The 25576-nt window shown below is 37.5% G+C and overlaps 2 protein-coding genes across 8 annotated transcripts in view; one reads left to right on the top strand and one right to left on the bottom strand.

Moving 5' to 3' along the window:
* The window catches only part of LOC110836149 (CTD small phosphatase-like protein 2), a 38432-nt gene extending 16972 nt beyond the window's left edge, over window positions 1-21460 (top strand). For 3 of the 6 annotated variants that reach the window (XM_087351575.1, XM_087351578.1, XM_087351576.1), the window contains exons 2-10: window positions 122-524; window positions 1851-2027; window positions 3509-3713; window positions 4385-4531; window positions 5378-5568; window positions 7288-7517; window positions 8308-8434; window positions 10490-10585; window positions 11323-21460. In XM_087351575.1, coding sequence (XP_087207701.1) covers window positions 324-524; window positions 1851-2027; window positions 3509-3713; window positions 4385-4531; window positions 5378-5568; window positions 7288-7517; window positions 8308-8434; window positions 10490-10585; window positions 11323-11388 — 1440 coding nt within the window. In that variant the 5' untranslated portion in view covers window positions 122-323 and the 3' untranslated portion in view covers window positions 11389-21460. The remainder of the gene's footprint in view (window positions 1-121; window positions 525-1850; window positions 2028-3508; window positions 3714-4384; window positions 4532-5377; window positions 5569-7287; window positions 7518-8307; window positions 8435-10489; window positions 10586-11322) is intronic. The other 3 variants (XM_087351577.1, XM_087351579.1, XM_087351580.1) reach the window with 3 other exon arrangements.
* Window positions 17698-25557, bottom strand: LOC110829900 (protein KTI12 homolog). 2 transcript variants are annotated; one of them, XR_002543120.2, is made up of 7 exons: window positions 25262-25557; window positions 25086-25137; window positions 24936-24988; window positions 24552-24850; window positions 24178-24240; window positions 22433-22739; window positions 17698-20427 (listed from the first exon to the last, which is right to left on the bottom strand). XR_002543120.2 is itself a non-coding variant. In XM_022064093.2 (6 exons), the coding sequence occupies exons 1-6, from the start codon at window positions 25422-25424 to the stop codon at window positions 22524-22526; spliced, it is 846 nt and encodes a 281-aa protein (XP_021919785.1). In that variant the 5' UTR covers window positions 25425-25557; the 3' UTR covers window positions 21455-22523. The 2 variants fall into 2 exon arrangements, 1 of the variants encoding a protein (XP_021919785.1); XM_022064093.2 differs by lacking the exon at window positions 17698-20427 and having other exon boundaries at window positions 21455-22739.
* Between the last annotated feature and the right edge of the window lie 19 nt (window positions 25558-25576).

The following is a 25576-nucleotide window of genomic DNA, read 5'->3' as shown; positions in this document are numbered from 1 at the left end:
TTGAATTGCCTTGAGAAGTACAAATATACATATATAAGTCAGTGATGGGTGTAGCACATGTAGGGACTGAAGCTAATTGTGTTTTGGACACTTTCACAAGTGGCACGTTTGGTGTTTTCAGGCTTCCGATGTTGGCACTGAACAGTGCACATGTTGGAGACAGTCTGCAGCGTGATCCTCATCATTAATGGAGAGTGAATGTAATGTGCCAACCTGGAGAGTGTTAGTGACTTGCCATTCAGGAGACAAGGTCCTTCCTCAGAGTCATTCAATGACAGACGCTAATGGAATCATCAGCATTTAGCCGGTAGTGCTTCTCCATCATGTGGCTACGTAGTGAACAGCGTGAACGACGCTGTCAGCGTCTGGGCAGCCGAGTGGTGGCCGTTGCATCCCGCGGCGGCATAAAGAAACAGATCGCTGCCTTGGCCTCACCCCGTATTGCCTCCCAAGGGGCTGGTAGACTGTCACGTTGTGGCCGTGTTTCACGATGGAGACGGCGCTCTGGCAACCTGCTGAAAGAGGTAACTCTTCTTGATGTTCATTTCTGTGAATTTTGAATGGAGGTCTGTTTATATAAGCTGTACTTGTGCAGTTTGCTTTTTATTCTGAAACCAGTACATATTTTATATACTCTTAATATGTCAGTTGGCCTCAGATCATTTCACAGCATGTTACAGTGTCTGAACACTTGTTACTGGGTCATTATAAACCAAAACAAACTAAATGTAATTGTCAAACATGCCATTCATGTTTGTGATTTTTGTTTTACAAGTATATATCCATGAAGTAAAGGTCTTTCCCCAAGTATGTTTTTTTACACGAATATTACCCTTCTTCTTCTTGTAGCGTTATAACCCTATGTGGGTCTCCTGGCCTGTTTGACGAGTTTTTTCCATTCTGTCCTGTCTTTTACAATTCTTCTCCATCCCCTCATTCCCATCGTCCTCACATCCTCCTCCACGTCATCTGTCCATCATTTCCGTGGTCTGCCTCTCATCCTTCTTCCCATCGGTCTCCATTCCATCACTCATCTAGTTACCCTGTTTCCTTGCATTCTTGCAACATGGCCAAGCCGGGCTAACGTTTTGCTTTTGATTAGCCTCACGATATCTGCTCCCTGTATGATACAATCTAGTTCATGATTCATCCTAATTCTCCAGGAGCCATCACTATTCTGCATTGGACCATATATTTTCCGTAATATTTTACATTCAAATACACGGATATTACCATTACACCAAATTTTTTATTTCTGGCTTTTTAACTGATGGAGATATTTGCATATTTGTAAAAAAAAAAAAAAGGTTGCTGCATCCTAAAAACTGCCCTATTTCATTAATTAATATCAAGGGATTTAGTCACAATAGAAAACTGAAACTTTGGAAAACCGTTTACTTTATAGATATCTACTTGTAAACTAAAAATCATGAATCACAGTATTTTGTTCTTTCTTGGCTTCGTCATATGGACTTGGCCAGAGGTAATAGCAGTATGATCATACTGAACAATACACGGTGGTATAATTTTGACTGACTTCTTAGCATGAGTAATCACATATGATGAAGTCTTCTCCACTCCCAATGTGACCATGATCTTAGCATCTGGTGCATAGTGTGTCCGAGTGGTTGGGTCTCCATTGTAGTTGGTATGTAATAGACTGAAGTTTTGATATAAGAATTGGAGCATTGATATGAGGATCACTTAACAGAGGATATTTCACACAGGTAATTGGTCTTGACCTTCCAAATCGAGTATTAAATGAGGGTATGCAAAGGGACTTTATGTGAATGATACATCATGAATAAGTAATATTCCTTCAGGGGCTGACTTTCTTTCTTCTTATTCAGACCTGTCGAGAGAATGTCCTTCACTTCAGTGGAGGAATAGCTGGATGCCGCATTAAGAAGCCAACACGACGCCCACGGAAAGGCAGCTTGGATGACATGGAGCCAATGATCACATCATCACCACTTCATCATGTTAAGAATACTGTGAGCAACATCGTCAAGGACACTCTAGCTGCAGTAAGTTATGTAGGATTGTAATTTGTAAGTTTGAAATTAAAACCAAGCAAGGCAAGATCATACAGATATTTTTCATTGAGACAGGTAAGGTTATGGTTTTGTAACCAGTGACATCTATACTTCTTTGCAATGGCCTGTTGTAATTTCAATCGTAATACTGCTTTCTGCCCCACCCTCCTCCAGTCCCTTGCGCACGCACACACACGCAGACTGTTCTAAAATGAAGCAGATGTGGAATTTCACAGTCCAGAATGTCTGTCTGGGTAGAAGAATATTATATCTCATAATCATACTGTGAAAAACACAGAAACGGCAGCACAAAATATATAACACGCAAAAGACTAAAAAACTATTGCTCCTGGTGGTGGAATGAAGAACTTAGAAGTACAAAATCTCGGTTTACAGTCAAGCACAGGCATACATTCATATACCAAACAGAAGTGATCAAAAATTTACAGGCAACAGACTTTGAGGGGAAAGAAGCTAGTAAATTTTCTTCACTCCATTACTTATAATATATTAATAAAGCAAATAAATAATTCTTGAAATAGGCGTACACATTTCTAGGACCAAGAGCAATGCTTTATCTACCAAGTTGTGTCATTATGTTCTGAATAACAGCAGTGAGTTGCGAGTGAGAATGTGTTTAGTGAGACCCTGCATAGATGATTTGTCTTACTAATGTCAGCAGCATGTGGCCGGCAAGGGTGTCAGTATGACATACTGAGGCTTGTGTCAAAGGATTAAAGCACATTACATGTCATTCTTCATGAAGTTCTTATTAAAGGATCAATGCGTGAAAATTAGTAATATAGTCCAAAATATTTATTTTTAAATCCATTGTGAGATTAGGGTTTGGTAGAAGTCTACTATCCTGTTGCTTGTTGGATATTGACTTTTACAATTCTGGCACATTGATTGCAGGCTGGCAACAGTGATTCTTAAGGTCCGTGACTATAGTTCTGTCTTCTTCTTCTTCTTCTATGGCTCTCCGGTCCATATTCAGTCCATGGCCTCCTCAATTCTCCTCTTCCATTCGGTCCTCTGTTAGGTCCGTCTGTCCGAGGCTTTGATTGAGGTTTTGAAACATCTTCCTTTTTACGGTGCGAGGTTCTTAGCCTTGCGATCAACCCCCAACCTGGAGGACCAGGGTACCTATCTTAGTCTGACCTCTCCCCCTCAACCAATCTGGCTAGGGAGGCCCTACCAGTAGCTATGCTACCGCCAGCATAGCTCTTGGGGTCACTGAGGTACTCAAGCCCCACCACCACGACAAGGTGCAGGTACCATTAAGTGGGGTGTAGTTCTGTCACACAAGTCTTATCCCATTACATATGCAACTGGAAAAGGTTTTGGCCTTTATATATTAAGAACAGGTATTTTTAATTAACTAGTGTGGTAAATGTGTAAAGTGTGTTAGTTTTTTGAAATTGTACTGAAATCGTAGTAAAGAAGTCTGCTCAACAAACTTCGTGTTTCAGGTGACAAAACTGAGTGAAGAAACCAAAGAGAATTGGCAGACACCTGTGTTGCCAGATGTGGCAGATGTGTCTCTGTTCAGTTCAGTCTACACCTGTTCATCTCCAGACACTGATCACCTGGGTCTTGCTCTGCATGATGACCTGAGTTCTGTGTCTTCACCTGATCTCACCTGTCTACTGGAAGAGGAGGCTAAGAGGGCCACAGGTATGCTTGAAGCTAATAAGATACTTGATTGATATACTTAGGGCAGTCAAAAAGTTCCCGGAATTGTGGTATAGCACTGTAATGTTTGGCCATATGGCAACGCTTACCTAATCACCTTCAAAGTAGGACCCTTGCGCGCGCGCACACACAAACTTGCTCCTTCGATCCTGCCATTGTTAGAAGCACCGGCAGAAGGCTTCGTTTGGAATCTTCCGAAGTTCGGCCGCCGCATTCGACACATCGCTGGTTGTGCTGCAATTCCTCGCCGAGAAAAGCATTCCCGTCATCACCCAACCACCATACGCTCTTGATCTCGCTCCGAGTGACTTCTGACTGTTCCCTACTCTGAAATCGGGCCTCAAGGGAATGCGTTTCACAACCATGGAGGACATCAAATCAAATGCGACGGCCGAACTCCGGAAGATTCCAAAAGAAGCCTTCCGCCGGTGCTTCCAACAATGGCAGGATCGATGGAGCAAGTGTGTGTGTCCGCAAGGGTCCTACTTTGAAGGTGATTTGGTAAGCGTTGCCATATGTCCTACCATTACAGTGCTATACCACAATTCCGGGAACTTTTTGACTGCCCCTTGTAAATACATACTGTTGTGTCGTGTGTAACGTTGTGGATGTGTGTCCACAAATTTTTTTGTCACTACATTGCAATTATCCAGATGTTTGTGAAGGGGCCAGTGTTCTGGCTTCAAATGGCTGTGATGCTTACTATGAAGAACAGCAACAGGAACAACCATCATCTGCTGCAGCTATGGACTCAACTCCTCCCACAAGCAGCCCATCAAAACTACAAACAGGGGAGCCAGGTGATTTTTCTTTGTTCTGCTGTTAGGAATGAAGACAACCAAGTTTTTTTCCTTCCATTTTTAAGAATTACCTAGTGAATGTTAGTGTGGATGTCCTCTGTCTATATTTCATTTCCCACCTATTTGATAGATTTTGGTTCTTTGTGGTCTCTAGGTTCACATATTGCCATTTGGTTAGATTGATGACCAAATAATTGATTGTTAATTGTAGTGAAGTTTTAAATAAAAGTTGTAGAAGGAAAGGAGACTTTTTTTACTTCCAAAATACTTTTTATACATTTATGAAATAAAGTAGAAACTCATTATTATGAGACTTATGTTGTCTGGAAAAAAGTTATTATGATACTCATTAAGGGCAATGAATGTGCCAAATTCCATTTGGCACATTCATTGCCCTGATGACGGAGGCAGTGTCACCTCCGAAACGTTGGTAAACATCTACCATACTACACCGCGCAACAACCCTGAAGACAGAAATCTTCATACTCACCGCTGTGGAAACCTGTGTTACAAAGAAACAAGAGGGTCGACACTTAATATTTCGGCTAAGGAGTTAGCCGAGGGTTGAGTACCATACTGCAAAACAAGCACTGAATCAGAGGATAACAATTGACGGGGTCCCCTGCTACAACTCTTACTGCTATTTAATAAACCAATGAAGGGTTAAGTATATGAAGTAGTGTCTTTGTAGTGAAAATATGTAGGTAATGTCTCGAGACCAATTACAGGACTCTCCCATGTAGTAATGCACAGATCTTTTAATGCATTTTCACTCTAGGTCTTTTTATTTGTATAATCTGTCTGAACATGTTATTGCTGTTCGTGTTGAAAATGAGATCTGCGCAGATGTGGAGATGGCGGTGGCAGAGGAGGTTGTAGAAGAAAGTGGTGTGGAGGCTGATGATGATTGGGAGCCATTTGACCCCTACCTGTTCATCAAGGATCTGCCCCCACTAACGTTGGAGATGAGGGCCAGATGTCCTGCTCTTCCTCTAAAAACCAGGAGCAGCCCAGAATTTTCCCTGGTTCTGGATTTGGTGAGTGACATTGAGACACTGTCTATGTGGTCTGTGCTGTATGTTCTATCATATTTACTGAAATCCAATTAAAAACCCTAAAAGCTTATAAAGGATACTGTGTAAAAAGAATAAATCATTTGCCTAAAAATTGTTGTATTTTAATTTTAGTGGGTAAGTATCTTGCAAAGTGACTCTGAAAACTGAAACAAAGTTTGGAAGATAATACCAATAAGTTTGGAAACATATGAATATCTCAGCAATATTCGTGTGGTTACCAAAATTTAACCTTTAACATTTGTGAGAAGGTGCAAAGAAGGCTGTGCTTAATTACATTTACTTCATCAAAATCTGAATATCCTGGTCTTTTTATTTCAAGGCAAATGGTTACACAATTAAAATGCTTTGCAGTAATGGATACCAATGGTAAAATTGTGTGTTGTGTTACTGATGAATTTCTGTATGTAACAAAATAAGCTTAAAAATATGTTTGTGTTTTTGTGTAAAGTTGTCTTTAAAATTGTCTGCTGTAAATGAAAGTTTAAAGGTCTCAACAATTTTTCATAAATTCCCTGGTATTAAATTTCATCAAAATCAGTTTTTCCCCAGGTTTTCAACTAGCATTATTTGGTACTTGTGGGTTATCGGGACACATCGCTTTAAAAATAGGTTAGGTTAGGTTAATGTGTCTGGATAAATGACATATACTTGAAAGTTATTATATTTTATTTCAATAAATGACAAATTATTATATTTTATTTGGATATGCATGAGATGTTAATATCACTGAAATATAGTTTCATAATGTGATTATTCGCACAGTACCTCTCTTTCGCTAGTATTCCTTCATCCTGCAGAAAAGAGACAGAATCTTCCTCACTGTTTGGTAAATCTCAAATTTTTAACATGGTACCGAACAGCAATAAATAACTGAACGAACTAACAGATAACATCCTGCGCCGTAGCCGTGCGGTCTGAGGCATCATGCTTCGGACCGGTGATATGGAATGCGTGCTGGTTCGAGTCTCAGGCGAGAAGAAATTTTCTCATGAGCTTTCGACCAGTGTATGGGATCAGTGCCAACCCAGTTTCATGAGGAAATTGGGGAGCTACAATGGGTAGCGTAATCCGGTCAGGAAAACTAGCAATGGCTGGGGGTTCGTCGTGCTGACAACACGTCATCCTATATCTGGTTGGATGATCGTTCACCTCTGCTTAGGCGTGTGAATGTGAGGCCAGCAGTCAAGCTAGTCGGCTTTGGCTCTCTGGAGCTGTTACGCCACGGATTTAATTTAATTTTTAACCAACAGATAACAACAACCGAGTATATGGGTATACTGATACGCATGCACAGTTTTCCGTCAAATCCAAGTCCAGATATTCGACTCTCCCGTTTTGTGTCCGATAACAAACAAGTACCCATTATTCTTAGTGTTTGACAATTTGCAGTAGGAAAACAAACATTAACAATACTGGGTATGCCACGGTGGAAGTCTTCAGTCTTAAATTTTAATTTAACATGCCTTTTCCCCATCATCCTAAAACCATGTTGATTTATTTAATTATGTCATACCTGTAATAACATATTTAGCTTTTAATTCTTCTTGTATAAACATGTAACGCCTGTTCATTTTAAAACAGATTGATACTGTCTGTCACATACTTCAAGCTGTGCCCATACATGAGAGGAAATTACATATCCCACTTTGTGAAAAATCTGTATATTTTTTTGCTCTGCAGGATGAGACACTTGTTCACTGTAGCCTTCAGGAATTGAAAGATGCGTCTTTCAGCTTCCCAGTCCTGTTCCAAGACTGCAGCTACACTGTCTTTGTGAGAACTCGGCCATATTTTCGTGAGTTCCTGGAGAGGGTGTCTTGCATGTTTGAGGTGATTCTGTTCACTGCATCTAAACGAGTGTACGCAGATAAGCTCCTGAACTTGCTGGACCCCACTAGAAGATGGATAAAGTGAGTTCCCATTCTTTTGATATACATCACATGCCAGGTCTGTAATGATATTGTACATAGGTATAAACATGTCTTGATTTAGTGAGCATAAAAAAAGATTAAAAATAAATAGTAAATTGGGGTGAATGCCCCAGGCTCCACAGTTTGGTATTATGTTATTTGTTTAGTTTTGTGATTACTAAATTTCATTTTGTTGAGCAGTGTGTTCATTATTTAGTAGGACTGATGTTAGCAGTAGTTACACTAAAACATGTGGCCAAGACCCCTAATTGTTTTAGTAATATAGAGGAATGTGTGACAATGGACAAATATTAATTATTCTACATATGTCACCTGGTTTTGGGGAGGGGGAATTTGCTTGTCATTTCTCCAAAATAATTGCAGTGCTAATGAATTAACATAAGATCAGTATTTATTTAAGTTATTCCCAAATAGAAGTTTATGATGAACAAAACTAATGCACAAAAGGTTATTATTAACATAAGTAGTTACACCACCACCACAATAATTTGCATGTAACATATTTACAATTGTAGTATTTCGAGCAGTATGAAAATACTGACTTCAATACGATTTCATCCCATGGAACTCCTCTATTTATATATATAGTAAACTGAGTAAAATCTTATGTGGAAAAATTTTGGTTGGAGCTTAGAGAATAGCACTAAATAAAGGAATGAACCATAGGTATGCAGCTAGTACAACATAGTGAACAGTTGCTTTATGAAAACTAAGAATTTCTCGGTAAGTCCATTATGGAAGCCTTATGCTGGTAATTTTTGTGCGTTAGGTACCGCCTGTTTCGGGAGCATTGTGTGTGTGTTAATGGGAACTACATTAAGGATCTCTCTATTCTTGGCCGAGACCTGTCAAGGACCATTATAATTGACAATTCTCCGCATGCTTTTGGATATCAGGTAATGTATACTTTTATTGTGAGAAAAGTGAAAGCTTATGAAAAGTTTGTATGCGTGCACATGTGTTAACAGTTTTATTTCTGAGGCAGTTGAATGTTTATATTTGCCTTGCTGATAGATTTAAAAGGTATTTGAAAAAAATTATTTTATTGCTGCTTTATGAAAAGCCAGTTTTGTACATCCTTCCTTGCCTTGTCTATGTATTGGATGGCTGGGGTTTTATCCCCAATAGGGTCAAAGCATTTTTCTTATAGTCTCTCCATCCAAACTAACTCTGGGGCCCACCCAGACACTATCCAGTGGGTACCAGGGATTAAGTCAGCCAGGATGTGATGTTGACCACTTACCCCCATCTATTGCTGAGGTCAAGAATGAGTAGGAACTTACCTCCTCATCCCTCAAGCACCTCTATGGTGTATAGCAGGACAGCTGTACTTTACTTGGATGGGATTATGTGTGCTAAATGATCTTGTCCCATAAGTCTTCAGTGGTTTCAGATTTTCCAGTAATTTGTGTCCCTGTGTTACTGAGTAGTTCTTCTGAAACTTCTTTACAAAATTAATGGAGATTTTTTTTCTCATTACTGTTTTTATCATATAAGATCTGAGAATTTACTATTGTTAGATCATGCAAACGAAAGAACGTTTCTTCCAATATTTCAGGGATTTTTGTAGACAAGAATAGATATGAGTTGGTCACATTTGTCATCCTTAATTTTATATTTATTGTAGTTGAACACTGCAATTGGCTTGGTAGTCTGGAGTTTTCCCCTGGATTGTTGCACCTCAGACATTTGATCATTGTGAGCATTATTCACAAATGTACACCCCTCTACAATCTCCTCATTTTGTAGCTGTGAGGTGATTGCAGTCTCATTTGATTTTTCCCCTTCATTTTTGCTACAGAAGCTTCCTTTGGAAATTATCATTTGATCTGTTCTTACTGCATTTGTATATAACTTCATGTGGTAAAAGGTGGTTAATTGAAGAAGAACTTTTATGGATATTAGCTTTTGTAACAAATAAAATGTTTGCTTTTTGCTGTTGTGGCCCTGAGTAGCATGGTTTGTTTTTCTGTAGGTTATGCCTGTGTGTTAGTCTCTAGTGAATGGATTTTAATGACACTTTATATTAACACATTCAGGCCTAACTAAATAGTTGTCAGACTACCCATGCAGCCTAATAATTTGGCCAAAGCAACAAGTTTTAACATCTTGAAATAGTAATACTTAAATGAGGTATTTTGTTTCACACGTTGCACATTCAGTTCATTCTTAATACCTTATTGTGAAAGTCATCTGCTTTCTGTGATGTAAACTGTAAGAACGTTCCATACACTGAGCCACATGTGCTATCTGAAAAGTCACTTATATAGATCGTGGTTGAATGCCTGCAGTTGGAAATCTATTATGTGAAACAAATGCTGAAAATAATTCAGCACAGTTAAAGGTTGACAGTTCTTTTGTATGTAAACTGCATACATTTTATTATATAGTAAACCAAGCATTACAGCTGAAATTTACTGTTATTTGTCTATGTGTTGTATCCCAGCATTGTTACTATATGTATCTACAGGAAACATTGAAATATGAATTTGAACCCAGAGCATTAAGTATTGCTTGAAATTGTTTCTTATGTGCAGCTCTAGGGCAATATAAATCTATCAGATAACAGAAAATGTTCTACTGCTTTTAAATGTTTAAAGCTACTGGACTGTAACCCATTGTGCTTGGGGGAAACATGTAATCAAATCATGAATATAAAGAAATTTGCTTAGAGGGATGGTATATTTAGATTAAGACTGATGAGAAAAATATTTTCAGTATGTAAAATGGACTTGGTTGTAAGACTTTCTGTCCTGAAACATGATTTGTATAATGCATCAGGAATGCACATCTAATGAGCAAACATTGAAAGTTTCAAGTTTGAGGCTGAATTGAAATACAATTCAAATTTGGAGTCTGGAAATTTCTGTCAGCATATCTCTAACTTTGGCGTGTTTGTTTATAAAGACAGGCAGCTAAGTATGTTTACCCAAAAATGTTTCTTACTTCAGTTGGAGAATGGGATCCCAATTGAAAGTTGGTTTGTTGATCAGAATGACAATGAGCTTATGAAGCTCCTGCCTTTCTTGGAGGACCTTGTTCAGATGGTAAGTAAACAGACAGCACAGTCAATTTTTTTTTCTGGAGCAGGGGTAGATTTTCCAGAAGCAAGAAATATAATGAGTTTCGGTGGATGTAGTAATTTTTCTCTGTTAATTGGAGCATGTATTATAGTTCTTAGTAGATGATGCTAAACTCAAGTTTTAAAGTTTTCTAATTACCATATATATATATCATGGTCTCCATGGCCGTGATATACATGGTATTTTAAAAAAGATAAAATTAACATATGTGACAATGGAACACTGGTTGGCTGCACCACTAGCAAGCACGCTACCAACTGAAATATCTCCAGTAGTATGAAATGCAGCTGTTTATGAGGAATAAAGTGGCAGTAAAGAAAACTGAAAATAAATAAACTCACTGTTTTATTAAAAGCCTCTCCCACTCCTCAAATTTCTAACATGTATGTAAGACTTGAGGTTCTCACAGCGGTGAATATGAAGATTTCTGTCTTCTGGGTTATTGCGCTGTGTAGTCTGGTCGATGTTAACCAACGTTTCAGAGGTCATACTGCCTCCGTCATCAGGGCGATGACGGAGGCAGTATGACCTCTGAAACGTTGGTTAACATCGACCAGACTACACAGCGCAATAACCCAGAAGACAGAAATCTAACATGTAGTTTGTGTCTTATTTTTAGACTTATTATGTTCAAGTTAACTAGGAATTGTTCAAGTCCAAGTTGTTTTTATTTTCTCATAATATATTGTTTTTCTCTTCAGAAGGAAGACGTTCGCCCACACATCCGAGACAGGTTCAAGCTCTTCACCTTTCTTCCCCCAGATTAGAAGATGTAAATGCATGGGAAGTAAGTAAGAAGAGGGCTGTACAGTTACAAAGTTGTATTTTCTGCAGGAACTCTTGTGCAAATCCCAAGTCAGTGTCAGACTGGTGACATTCATCTGGACCATTGGATTGCCGAGCATAATATAGAGAATAGTGATAAATAGATGAACAGATGTAAATATGCTGTACTGTAGTGCTCGAATGGGGGGAAGCACTTTTTTGTATAGAAGAAAGAAATGGTTGAAGGGATAAATACAATTTGAATTTGTTCAACCAATACACAAATTATTATTCTTAAAGAAAGCATAGTACAAGGATTGGCATTTGTAAATACATGTAACAGTATATATTATAAACATATGACTTTTGAACTTCAAGTGACTTTCCCATGTGATACAGATCAATGTACAAATCTAAAAAATTTAGTAGTTTTCTCTACTTCGTGTCATAAACTGAAATAGTGTCCAGTTGTATTAAAAGTGGCATTCCACAGTGTGTGTGTATAATTCATTAACCAGATAACATGGAAATGTTTAAAGATTTTAAATTTTATATAAGTAATGCAACATATTTCCGTATGTCTTCGTTGCACTTTTTATTCATAATTTTCAGTGTGAAAATTTCTAGTAGTTTCTAGTAAGGTATTTCTCATTTACAGAATAGGTTCCTGGCTTATAAACGATCTGTTAGTTCATTTGAATCTGTTATACTATAAACAAAGTTGCAAGAAGTTTGTTGCAAATGATTTTAACAACCATGACTGACTTCTTCATGTCCTCCCTACACCTAGGGCATCATTCTTATGATACCTTCTTTTAACCACTTACTCTTTCCTTAGTGCATCACAATTGCCTCCAGGAACTGCTCATGTCTAAAGGCTGGACTTGTAAGGAGGAGGATGTACTCTTTGCAATTTGGCTAAAAAACAAGAATCATTCTTAGGGACTTTGGGTTTCTCAGAGGGAGCGAAGAGTATTACACAAAGAATAATTGACAGTAAGATGACATTCATTGAGTGATGCAAGATCTCTTCATGGTTTTGACACATGAGTATCTTAACTGGGCTGTATATATCCAGTTGAGTACATGGGTGCTTTTTCTCGGTGGCTCAGTCCTGCATGTATATTTGATCTAAATTATATCTCTTTAGTGGAAAGCTCAACTTCATGGTTATATGAAAATTAAATCATAGTCTCAACGTTTGGGGTTCAGAATGTAAGTCCAAAGAAAAGTGGAGTAACTTTATCACTCTGAGGTCCAACACAAATCGTTTCTTGCTACCTTACCACTCATGCCACTCTGTCTCTTGCTAACTGCCAAGATACATTCACATATTCTCTGGCATGTCCACTTGTCCCCACTTTAAAGTTTTTGTGCCAGCTTGTCAGCGAGTTACTGTTAGCTATAAACATTCAGTAGAATTCAGCTGGGTTAGGCCTGACTGCTCACACCCATACGAACCCTAGAGCCCAGCTTCTTAACTGAAGATTAATCATATTATCATGTTTGGAATACACTGAGGTTGTACCAGTATAAAAAACAGTTTATTTCATGTCAGATTTATATTTAAAAACACAAGACAAGTAACAAATTAAGCCTGTTTGCATGACAAACTACATCATATTTTAGGCTTATATGAAGAATTGTCAGACATTACTGGATGTTTGCACACTGAAATATATCAGTTTGTAGAAGGTAATTACAAATTAAATGTATGTTAAAAAGTGAACTAAAAATTTGTGACACTAATGACATATCCACTGCATACTGTGGTAAAAGCTTCCACCACAGTACTGTTTCATCTAAACCTGCTTAACAAAAAAACAGCACCCATGTGAAGCTGTCATTTATCCTTGTCTAGTCATTTTTGAAGTGTTAACTCTGATAAAATACGTAAGGCATCCTTCAAGGCACATACACCCCTTGTAGACATTTAGATACCCTGCCGAGGCCTGGTGGTGTGCCATTTAGAAAATGGGGGTTGCTGTCTGTTCCCACAAACATATTTTCTTTTGTTTTAAGGGTCACTTTTAATGTCTATTTTGATTCAAGGATTTCAGTGTTATCTTTCCTTTCTTGTTGTTAGGGCCTTATCTTTGTTCATTCAGGGTGGATTTCTTCCTTCTTGAGTGCAAAGTAGCAGCCACACAGACAGCCAGCTGGGCCCCAACCTGCCATGCCTTCACAGGGGTAGCAATTGATGAAAGTAGGTCCAATTATCCTGTGTGCACTTATCACATTATTTTATTATGAAGAGGACGTTTGTGAGTAAGTTGTGAATTTTTTGCACTCCCGTACTAATTATACTGTGAATTTACCTATGTAAGGAATACCAGGCCACATCAGAAAGAAACTGGTTGTAGATCAACTTCTCTATCATGTATAAACCTAAGAAACAATTTCTAAGATTTATTCTGGCAGTCAGATCATGTTCCTTCAATGCATGAACTATCTTCTTACAGGGTCACAGTTTTAATGGTTTTGTGGTCCTTTGTCCTGATGTTCTTGAAGCACCTATCTCCTGTACTTGTTTCATAGATTTTGTAGGTAAAGTTTCAAGTCTAGCACCAGTGTCTTCCAATGTCTTCTGTCAGGACAGTTCATTTCCTAACTGGCTTTTTGTGCAGAAACAATCCTGTTGTTTTCCTACTTGTAGTAATTGATTCTTTTTGGAAACTTATGCTGAAATTTTTTGCAACATTTTCCGGCAGACTCGTATTTGAAATAGTTAACTAAACATGCATGGTGTTCAGTAGTATACCTCACTCAAGCCATGTTATATAGCACTGAATTGTTTCGAGAAATTAATTAACAGACACTGAAAAACACGGTGCATAATGGTGGGAGTGTGTTATAACCTACTGCTGCTGCTGCTTTGGATGTGCAACTGTCCAGGGCCTCGTGATCAAGCAGGAGGAAATCCACCCTGTAGTAAGGAGAGGTTTTATGTAGTATTTCAGATATTCTGAGGCTGTAAAGCAGAGAATATTGATGGTGAGGTGTTGAACAGTTTAATTGTTACACTTTCCTGCCATTTTCATAACCTGTCATCATGATGCTGGAAGCATTGAGAGGTCATGCTGTGAAAGCGCGTCATTTTGAAATATAACGATAGTAAAGCAGAAAGTTTACTACAAAGTAGCAACTAGAAAACAAAAATACTGTCTTGAAATACTGTATATTGTAGTAGTAGCACAATGTCATGCAACTTTGCTGAAGAAAAATATAATACAGTGATGATCTGTGAACAGGTAGGAATGTCACTTGTAGTTGGGGCCAACAGAGGAAGTCAATCACTATTGTTTCCTCTGTGCTGTAATGAGATATAGTTGAACTTTTAGGGTTGGTTGAAGTCAAGTTCAAGTAAACTCATTTGTTTGTAGCACTTGCTGTGCAAGTACATCACAGTTCTTGGATCTCGTCTCAGTCTTGAGCAGATACTACATTACAGACTGACTTCAGTTATGTACAGTGCGAATCTCTCTATTGTACTAAGATATGTGGCAACCCAAATAAATTTGATGTTCGTCACATATGTAACTTTCCTTTTTACTTTTTTTACTGATCTTTAGTATGTATATATTTTTAAATTTTGTTACTGTTATTTGTAATTGAGTTATTATTGATCAGAAGTAAATTCTAGGTTTCTCTTAAGTTTCTGAAGTCTGGACTTGATTAGTGTAAAATTATTTTTCAAGTTGTCCTATTAGGATCAAATTATAATGCAGTCAGAATAGCCTATTAGAGATTTAATATAAATCTTATGAAAATATGTGAATATGTGTTAATAGCTGCAAGTGTTTTTCCATGTGTACTTGGTGACCATCAGATGTTTTGTGTCATATTGTGTACAGTTTGAAATTTGATCTCTTTAAAAATTACTAGTAGAATTTTTGTTATGGATCACACCGCTAGATAAAGGAGAGACAATTCTATATTAATATAGCCTTGTATCTTTACACCTCGAATGACTGACTGCTGAATAGTCATGATCTGAATCAAAATTTGCACAGTCATGGGGTAAGAACACAGAATGTGTTTCTGCAAAATGTATTGATTATCTTTTATGGAATATTGTGCATTCAACGCACATATGAGAATAGCTGTATGAAAGTGTCAGTTTATATGAATTATAGATTTAAGTCTGTATTTATTAGCATCTGAGATGTTATTTTACTGAGGTATGCAAGATTTCAGGTTCTCACAGTGGTGAGTAAGAAAGCAGCCATCTGGGATATTGAGCTCTGTCGTCTCGTAAAAGTTTACTGACATTTGAGGTGCTTACTGCCTCCATCATGAGGGTGATGAGTCCCTTACCACCCTCATGATGGAGGCCGTAAGTACCTCTGAAACATCAGCTAACTTCTACAAGAAGGCTGTCACCACCCACAGTGAGATTGTTTGGAAGCTAAGTCTGTGTGTAGCATCTGCTGTTGCAGCTATCGCTGCTAGTTATTGTTATGTTACTTGAACTTGGTGATGTAATATGTAGTAACAGTAGTATTGTCTGAATGCTGGTACTACTATCCTGTGCTGTTTATTACATGTAAGTTTTGTGATAGGTAAGCTGTAGCAATTGTCACATACTAGCTCCTGCAAAAGTATTGTATTGATTATTCTCTGTGACTGTAAGATTGGTCAAAGTGACATGTTCTTCAATCCCTCCATCTTAATAGTATATCTTTCCAATCCTTGACTGAGTTTTCTTTCTGCAGGTTTATTGCTGTTTGTGATTGAAGATTTGAAGCACATTCTCTTGTTAATTTATTGCAATGGATTTTCAGTTTATTTTGTTTGCAAATCACATTGTGCTTCATGCAAAATTAGTGTTGTAAATATATTCCATAATTTCATTCTGGTCTTAAATAAATTGGAAAAATTGAAGCATACCTGTTGTTGGATTATGGAACCAGTTGGTTCCAGTGCTTCATCAGCTTTGTTTGAAACGAGAAGTTTTGCAGTCACAGAGAAATTTGTGTAATTTGCACATATTTTCAACAAACCCTGCACTCTCATAACATAACATTTCTTGGAGATTATTTCGGTTTCAGCTTAGTGAAAGTATTTTCCGAGTTGTACATGTCTTTGTGAAAGCTTTCATAATGAGCATAGTTGTATAGTATTATAACTAGACAAGGGATAGGTTTTTGTTGAGCAAAGCATTCACCGGCCCATGGGCCAGACCTGCATTTCATCAAGTATATGATATATTAGCAGTATGTTGGGTAATCAACAGTTTGTGCCATGTCCCGCACTTTTGCTGCAGAACTGATGGAGGTGGAATATATAGTATGGAAGTTGCCAAGAAAATGATTATGGCCTATTCGAATGTTTCTCAACCAGTGTGCTGCAAATTGAGTTGAACTATGTTACAGCATTTTGAATTCATATATGTTTTACACATTTAACTGTAGTTCAGAAGTGTGGTAATATCAGTAAGAATATGTTTGGCCCTGTTTTGACATCTCACTGGCCTGTGGTGCTGTTTCTTTGTTTAGTTGTTACTGCCTTAACATGTTTCATATCCTTTTATATCTGTTATACACTGTGCTTCTTCAGAATAGTCATTTTTAAATTTAATATTTTGTCTGTAACTGTTGTCATTTTATTTCTTGTTGCTGAAATGTTGCTAATGTTACATTTTTTTGGACTGTAATGTTTGAAAGCTTTGTGTCTCTGTGGTAGAAAACCTTAAGCTGGTATGTACAAAATCCAATTTTACAGGAAACCATTTTAAAAAGTTCTGCAGCTAATATGTTTTCCAGCTATCAAATTTAAAATTTTCACAGATAGTACCTCTTAAAAATCTTAAGTTCATTGTGTTGCCTGAAGTTGAAAGTTGTTGAATTTTAGGAGAAAAACAAACAAAATGAAGATAACAAGTTTTGACAGGAATGTACATTTTTAAAAATACAATATATATTTTGATATGGTACACACACATTGTTCATATTTTTTTGTTAATTTTGTTCAGTTTGTGAGATTTCAGGTGCTCATGGCAGTGAGTATGAAGATGTCTTCTGGTATGTTGCATCATGTAGTCTGGTAGAGGTTTACAATGGGCTACTTTGGCTACTTACAGTCATCACTCCTGCAGTTGACTCCCTTGGTGCAATATTGCAGGTTGAAGTACTGGGCGTTGTTTGGTGCTTTGTTACATGGTTTAGGGAACTGACATTGGTATAGTTGTGAGGCTTTCTAGCAAGACCTATTGGTTTCAGGGGATATTGGGTGGTGGCAATGATGTCTGGCAGGCATATGATGTAGGATGATTCATTGTGGACTGTCACCATTATATTAATGTACAGTGATGATGGTTGAAATATGACAATTACTTTAATGAGTCAGTGGCTCCACTACATTTAACACTTCACATGGACAAATACTCCTTGAAACACTTAACCCTTCAAGTCAGTATTTAAATGTCCTCTAAACTAAGACTATGGCGGTGTTTAGATAGCCTGTCAGTGAGAAATTTGTTATATATGAATTGTGCCCCCCCCCCCCAATTTCCACCCAGCAGTCATGGTCATTTCAATAGCAAATTGCTAACTTATCTCCTTTATTACTTACAATATATGCTTCACTATTCTCACTGTGATTGTTTCCCAACCACAAGAATCTTTTTACCATATCACTAATTCATTATCACAAATTATAATGTTTCTGTGAACAGGTTCCTGTAAAAACTTATGTCTTACAAATTGAAACCAAGCAAAACACTAGGATATGCCATGTTGGTTACTGGTTGATGAAGTGTCATTGGATAAAAGGGCGCAAAATAATTTATGTGCAGTCATGCATATGAACAAGCAGATAGAAGAAATGGGAAGTTGAATGTTTCAGTCTCATGGTCCAAATAGAATGGTAAGAATCCAACAGATAACACAGCAGTGATAATTTGCCTTGGTGCCTGCAAGCAGTGAGTACTTAAGTGGATACCACTGATAAAAGGCTTCTAGCTGCAAGTACACTTTTGGGCAACAGTTTACATGAGGAATGATTATACTGGTGTGCAAGAGCACAGTGATGGCATGAATACTGATGTACAATTTGGATAAAGCAAGTTTGTGATTAGATTAATACTTTGACTGTTTGATGTAATGACATCTAAATTCTTCAAGTAGAGTGGTACCCCTCATAACCTCGGTACAGATGGGTGTCTTGGACACAGCATCTCATTGGTTAAATTTTGATTAGGTTGGTTGAAAGATGACATGATTCGGTGTTGGGCAGATGGATTTCCAGAATGTTCCCCTGGTGTAACCCCCTCCCCCCTTTCTGCATGTTATAAACATGTTCTGTGTAGTTGGGACATAGAGGTCCTATCACCTCTAGCATGGTTGGCACAGTTTTGTTAGAGGTAGGTCTGGTTTATACACTATATTAGGATAATGCCAACAAGTGGATGGCTGGGCATGTACAGAACTCGTAGACACACACCACATCTGTGCTTATTACTCTGACATGCCAGTGACTCTCAGAATTCAAACTTGTGAGCCTTGCAAGGTGATTGTTATATGTTATAAGTTTACTGATGTTTCAGAGGTGTTTGCCTCCATCATCAGGGCAAATGAGATGGAGGCAACAAGCCCCTTTGAAACATTGGTACACTAGACCACATGGTGCAGCGTCCCAGAAGACTCATCTTTTGTTCAATCTGTTGTGTAAGCACACAAGTTTTAGTGTCTCAGACTAAGTGATTAAAATCAGTCCTCCCATGAACACAAGATAATTCATGGTTTGCTTTTCAATTACACATATTTCAACAAAAGGAGTGCTTATTTCATCATGATGCTTCTTTGTAAAATACATCGGCAATCACAAATTCATACATTCACCTTCTACAGTATAACAACTGCATCTGTTTGTCATAAAATTAACACTGGATAAAGTGATTATATTCAGTAGTGTAAGTGGCAAATAATGGTGGGATGATGTTTGAACCATACTGCCTGCACTGTACTATGCCTCTTCTGTGTCAATATCATCCTGCATATGTGAACTCACTTAGGTCAAAATTTGAAAGAATGCATGCTATATAATACATCAGATAAAGGCAGATGGCTCAATAGGTATCTCTTCTTAGGACATACAGGAACTGACATAAAGCAGGTTGCAGGGATTTCTACCATTGATTTGGAGTGTGTGGAATGGTTCATTCTCTACTATGCTATACTTGAAACACAAAACAAATGCTTTTTCCTATCTCATCCAGTTTATCTGGATCCAACCATACTTTTGCCTTGCACAGTCTATATTCTTGTAACAGTAGCCAACATCATTCTTGCAGTCTCTGATAGTTTCATTCATGGTCCACAGCTGTCAATGTCAGGTCTGGAGTTTGTTAGACACTCACTGTATATGTTATAATTTATATCCTTTCTAAAACACTTCACAATGTATTTTTCAGGAAACTGGTTTTCTGTTTCACTTACATTCTTGGCATACAGATAATACATTTTCTTCATATTTAGATTTGAGGGAGGTACATTATCTTTATGTGATGTCTTGAGTAATGACTGAAATGCTTTGGAAAGCTTTCAGCGTGTTGTTTAATACCAGCCCTTTCTCCACAAGTTTCAAAGGACAATCATATTTGCTTCTGACATCCTGTGGAATTACTCTGCAGTTGACACTTTTGTTTTTGGAGATGATTGTCACTTTGATTTGTCTTTACTATGAACTTGCTTTGTAGACACACTGTCAGAAAGTATTATTTCACACTCACAAACTTGTCCTGAGCTACTTCTGAACCTGTACCATAGGTCTTATATTTCTTTTTGAAAATTTTCATTGTATGTATGTTCATTTCCTATGATAAACAGTCTTCCACGGACACAAACTCCTTTGTTGATTTTAAGATTCCCTTACGTTTCATATGTAAATCCTGGTACTTTTTCTTCTGTTTCATCACACTTTGTGCTGTTCTTGTATTTGATACTGCTTGGACTTAACACCTTCAGATGTTTGCTATTTATGATTTGCATTCTTTTCTAATTCTTTGTTGAACTCCTTAACTCATTACAATGACTATTTCCCTAATAACAGTGAAACACATTTAAGACAAGTAAGAAACAGGAACTTGGGAAGGTAAAATCAGTAAAATGGAGGAGACATTTTGGCCAGCACATCAACATTATGTAAACACAAACTGATATTTAGCGTAAGTTTTGAGAGATGCTAAAGTATGTGTTTAAGAATCTGTCAAAACATGGTACATAGCGGGACAAACTTTACTTAAACATTCTATCACCAGCAGTCTATTGACAGTTATCTGCAGCTTGAAGTGATCTGTCAATGAAAGTTATGAGGGTGCAGTTCCACTTTTCTTGTATCCACTCATTTACCCTCTTAATAGATTATAAGAACCCACAAAACATTTTTTCTAAACTTTCCAACATTGCATGACACCGTGAATTTCTATTTTTTCACAACATATTGATTGTTGTTACTCCATTTTTTCTTTTCTTTGAAAATGGTACAAAAGTGAAAGAAGAGATATACTTTGAAACTCCATTTGTGGAGAAATAAAAAGTTGTCTTTGTTTTCATATATTAAAAAGTAAGAAAGTAATAATGATAAAATATAATAATAATAACTGTAGTTTTGCCATATAGTAAAGCTACACACTATGTTATGGACACAATTTGTTACATAAGTTTAGAAAATGTTTTTACACAAAATGGAGGTTTCTGAGCAATGGAAACTTTGCAGTTTGTGTAACTGTTTCTCCTCTCTTACTCTTTAATAACTGTCAGTCATTTTTTTGATGGTGCAGGACATTTTGTGTGTAAACGTGCAGCTGCTATCATTTCTGTAATTTAAACCTCCCAGTATTTTTGTACCAAACATCACAAGTTTTTTAAAGTGATGTCCATGATGAATTTTGTTTACACAAATTCTCTTCTCTTTGATATGTGTTGATTGTAACCATTTACTTGTTATACTTAATTGTTTTTCATAGGCATATTTTTTTATCTGTTATAGTTTTCTAATCTCTCCTCAGAGAACCACTTTATGGTTTTTGTGCAAGCATCAAGCTCTAATGAAAAAAATTAAGATGGCAACTTTTCCCATGTGCTTTTATTTCTGTACCTACATAAACTCCTCTCTGCTCCTTACAGTTATTGGCTTATGGCAACAGACATCATAATTGTTGTGCCTTAGATAGTTAATATGAGGTTAAGTGCTTTTTGGATTGTGGGGTCCATTAGAATGAGCACAAAATGTAATGTAGTTTTATGTGGCATGTATAAGAACCTGTATTATTAACCCTTTCAATGCTGAGTAATGCTCACTAATTCCTGTGCATTGGACATACAAACATTTCCAAATGTTTGTCTGATGATGGCAGAATATGTGCAGTTTACTGCTGGCAATATAGGTCTCACCAGAAACATTTTAAAAAAAAAGCTGCATGCTGGGGTATCAGGGGCAAAGTGATGCATTACAAACTATGCTAACAACAGATAAACAGAATATGTACTCATCAATGGATTAGTACCTATAGCATACTATAAAATTCACAACAATTTTCTTTGGCTTCTAAGTGAGGTTTGCCTAAATCAGAAACTTAGTTCAGCATTGTGGTGCAGCACACAGTGCAAAGTGATTGGTTGGAAAGAAAAATGTTCTTGAGTTTACTTAATTAAAACATTTGAGACACTGCTGTCCATCAGGGAACTCTTCAGCTCCAAGCTCTCTTCCAGCCATGCATATGATCCAGAAATTGTCCCTACAATCACCAGAGTCTGTGGCAAGACATTGAATCTTTATGTGCTGATTCCACAGTTGAAAAAGAAACTCAGTCAAAAAGAGGAAATATTTAGAAATGCAATACATTTTCATAATGAAATTACAAATTACTATGCAATCTTACAATGCAAGAAGCTGAAGGTTATAACAGGTGTAGTTAGGGCATGAAAGAGTGTGTGAGGAGAGGGACAGTATATGAGTCATGTACAGATTTCCATAGTATTAGATTTTTAAGAAAAGAAAACTATAAATTATCACATTAAAACCATGACCACTTTAGATACTTACTGGTGAAAGCAGGCAAATAAGTATACAAATGAATGAATTGCCTGTCTTCATTCTTAACTGTTCATGTTAGAAGGGCATCATCTTGTACATTTCACCTCAGACTTGTGTTAAGGAATTGCACAAATAGTGAGCCAATTTTGCTGATGTCATTAGTTGGGTGCAGTTTTGTGTAAGCAAGAAACTGTCTTCGCAGTCGAGTCAGTTGAGCTGCAGTCATATTGGCACCATTAGTCAAGAGCACACAGTCCTTGTAGCCTGGAATTTTAACTTCACCCTCCAACCCCAACTTCTGTGCTGACAAAATGGCCTGTAACACCAAATATTGATATTAATAATTATCTAGTAAACTCCTATGGGAAGATGGCCTGATTCTGCATATAAGCAATTCCTTCATATGATGGTGAGGAAATGTTTTGGGTTTCATCTGAGTTTAAAATTACATGAAACACAAATTGGCTCTAACTGTAAATGCACAGAGGATGATAAATGTTTGAATTTAAAACATGATTTATTCATTGCTTTTGGTACAGCAATGAAGCCAGCTCAAAAGCATTCTCACAGTGGCATAAATTCAATGTGTGCAACTCTTGACATGCCTCCACACAGTAATCCAGTTCTTGAAAGACTTAAATCAGCGTTTCCAGAGTGACACTGCACTGGATTCCTGATTCTGTCTCTTACCTCCTCTATACTCAGATGAATAAATCAGATCCTATGCATAACCTCAAGTAAAAATTGAGAGGTGTTAGGACAGGAGATCTAGGTGGCAATGATCTTCCAGTCTATCTTTGTGGAAAATGCCTGTCTAAGCTTTCATGTTTTGTACCATCCTGTCTCCTTCCCACTCATCCTTACTGACACCTGATTCCAATATAAAACAGCAAGCCTAACTTCCACACGGTGCCAACACCCAAAAGCAGGTTCAATGTCGATAAAAGCTATAGTTTCACCTGCTGTTTTGTATGGGTGTGAAACTTTGTTTCTCACGTCAAGAGAAGTACAATGATTGAGAAGAAATGGGTGCTTATAAGAATATTCAGACCTAAGAAGTATGAAGTGACAGGAGAAAACTGCACAATGAAGATATCTATAATTTGCACTCTTCACCAAATATTATTTGAATCAAATAAAGTAGTGAGATGGGTGAGGCATATAGTGTCTATGGGTGAGATGAGAAATACATACAAAATTTTTGTTGGAAAGCCTGACGGGAAGAGACCAGAAGGCCTAGACATGGTGCATGTGAACTGGATTCATTCTGCTCAGGACAGAGACCTGTTGTGGGCTCTTGTGAACATAGTCGTGAACCTTCAGGTTCCATGAAAGGCAGAGAATTTCTTGACTAGAATGCATTTCATTTTAGTTTAATCCTGATGGTAACATTAACACACTGCAATGAATGAATATCTCTGCCCAGGCTGATGACCAATCCACTGAACTAAGGTAAATGCATGCATAGCAGGAACTTCCACAGGTCTTAATATCTTGGCTCACTGCCCACTCCATCATCAGGGTGATGACTCATTGCCCTGATGATGGAGGCAGCAAAGTCCTCTCAAACGTCGGTAAACTTCTACCAGACTACACGGAGCAATGACTCAGAAGACAGCCATCTTCAGACTCACCTCAGAAAACCTCAAATCCTACAATTTGTGATGGTATTCACCTATTTTAGGTACAGCTCTATTATTGACAGATAACTGTCAGCAGACATACTACACTGCATCACAATACAGCATACTTACTGAGACAACATCCAGTGTTATCTTGTCCATCTCATATAGGAAGTTTGTTGATGATAGTGGGGCCTGGGAAACAAAACATGGCATTAGTTACACTAACAATTAATAACTAAGTTACACTGCTTATGGAATTGCAGTAACCAAGTATTACTGATAATATGCAACAACTGGAACCAGCAACTCCCATCCCATAACTCTTTGTTACTTTCATTTAAATCAATCTACATTGATCTATTCAAAAGCCACAACAAAATTTCTATAGATCTTAGTGCCATTCCAAAAATGAGAAGCCTGCATGGTTGTTCAAAAAACACTGAATATTAGTGGTCGAAATGTGTGTTCACAAGTTACTGGATAAGATGAAATGTATTACTAACACACTGCGTTGATTGATTGGGTGGAGGAGCATTTCTCTCAAACAAAACACCATACATGTCATCAGTTGGAACTTTGTCTCCAGGCAGGACAGTGAAAAGAGGGGAATCCCACCGGTTCCTACTGTCTGGTGGCTCAAAGCGCATTGTCAGAGCATCAAATGTCTCCTGAGTATAGCGATCATCCTCTTTTTCTCTCATACTGTTCCATTCCCAGGCTGTATTCAATGGAACTTCGCAATGAACTGTACACTGAGTGGTCTTGTTTGCTTTGGACATGCAGTACAACTCATAGCGATAACCTGAACAAACACCAAAAATAAATTATTTCAAGAGATCAATGTTTGCTACATGATGGAACATGAAAGTCTGTAAATGTTAATTTACCTTTGATGTAATTTCCAGCATCAATTATAACAACATCTTCTCTGTTAATTAATCTGAAAACAGTGTAGCACATAGAATATATGTTTTTAAACAGTTTCAGGAACTTCACAAATTGCAACACCTCTAGACACACGCAAAAAAACTGTTTACCTTTGAGCTTCAGACATGACAAGACCACGAATCTGTTTCTCTTTCGTAGCATCTGAAATGAAAGTTTTAATGTAACATGCAGGAGTATCCTCAATCATGCATTTATGAACAAATCAACACGTCGCATTAAGTGAAACCTATGAAAGCATAAAATGACGAACAAGCACTGAACTTGCCTAAAAATAAAACATTTTTCTCGGTCCCATTAGCAGCAATAATGCCGTTTTCGTTAACAAGAAAAACAGTTTTTTCATGTACGTCTTCAAAGAATGATTTTATTTGTAACGCCCGTGTAGATTTCCCGCTGGATGGAATCCCTGTTATCAAAATTAGAGGCATTTAAATGAACTTCTGCTTGTGTTCTAACCTCTCACAATCATAGCACAATAATCATAGGTTATCTATGGTATTATCTATGTCTAAGGTGGTAAACGAGTAGGAAGTCTCACAATCGTGTACGATTGTCTCGTGTTTATCATAACCAATCAACA

This window comes from Zootermopsis nevadensis, unplaced genomic scaffold (assembly GCF_977971745.1).
Source record: "Zootermopsis nevadensis isolate Lab colony 2312 unplaced genomic scaffold, Znev_1.0 Znev_ptg000019l, whole genome shotgun sequence".
NCBI lineage: Eukaryota > Metazoa > Arthropoda > Insecta > Blattodea > Termopsidae > Zootermopsis > Zootermopsis nevadensis.
The sequence above is the reverse complement of the archived record's forward strand: the minus strand, read 5'-3'. Positions and strand labels throughout refer to the sequence as shown.

What these genes read in the sequence shown, in the direction of transcription:
- LOC110829900 (XM_022064093.2), bottom strand. Translation starts at nt 25,424, where the DNA reads ATGCCTCTAATTTTGATAACAGGGATTCCATCCAGCGGGAAATCTACA. An exon ending in GAAAAATGTTTTATTTTTAG is followed by an intron (nt 25,138 to 25,261) that starts GCAAGTTCAGTG and finishes CTTTCATTTCAG; the next exon opens with ATGCTACGAAAGAGAAACAG. An exon ending in CCAATCAATCAACGCAGTGT is followed by an intron (nt 24,241 to 24,551) that starts GTTAGTAATACA and finishes TTTGTTTCCCAG; the next exon opens with GCCCCACTATCATCAACAAA.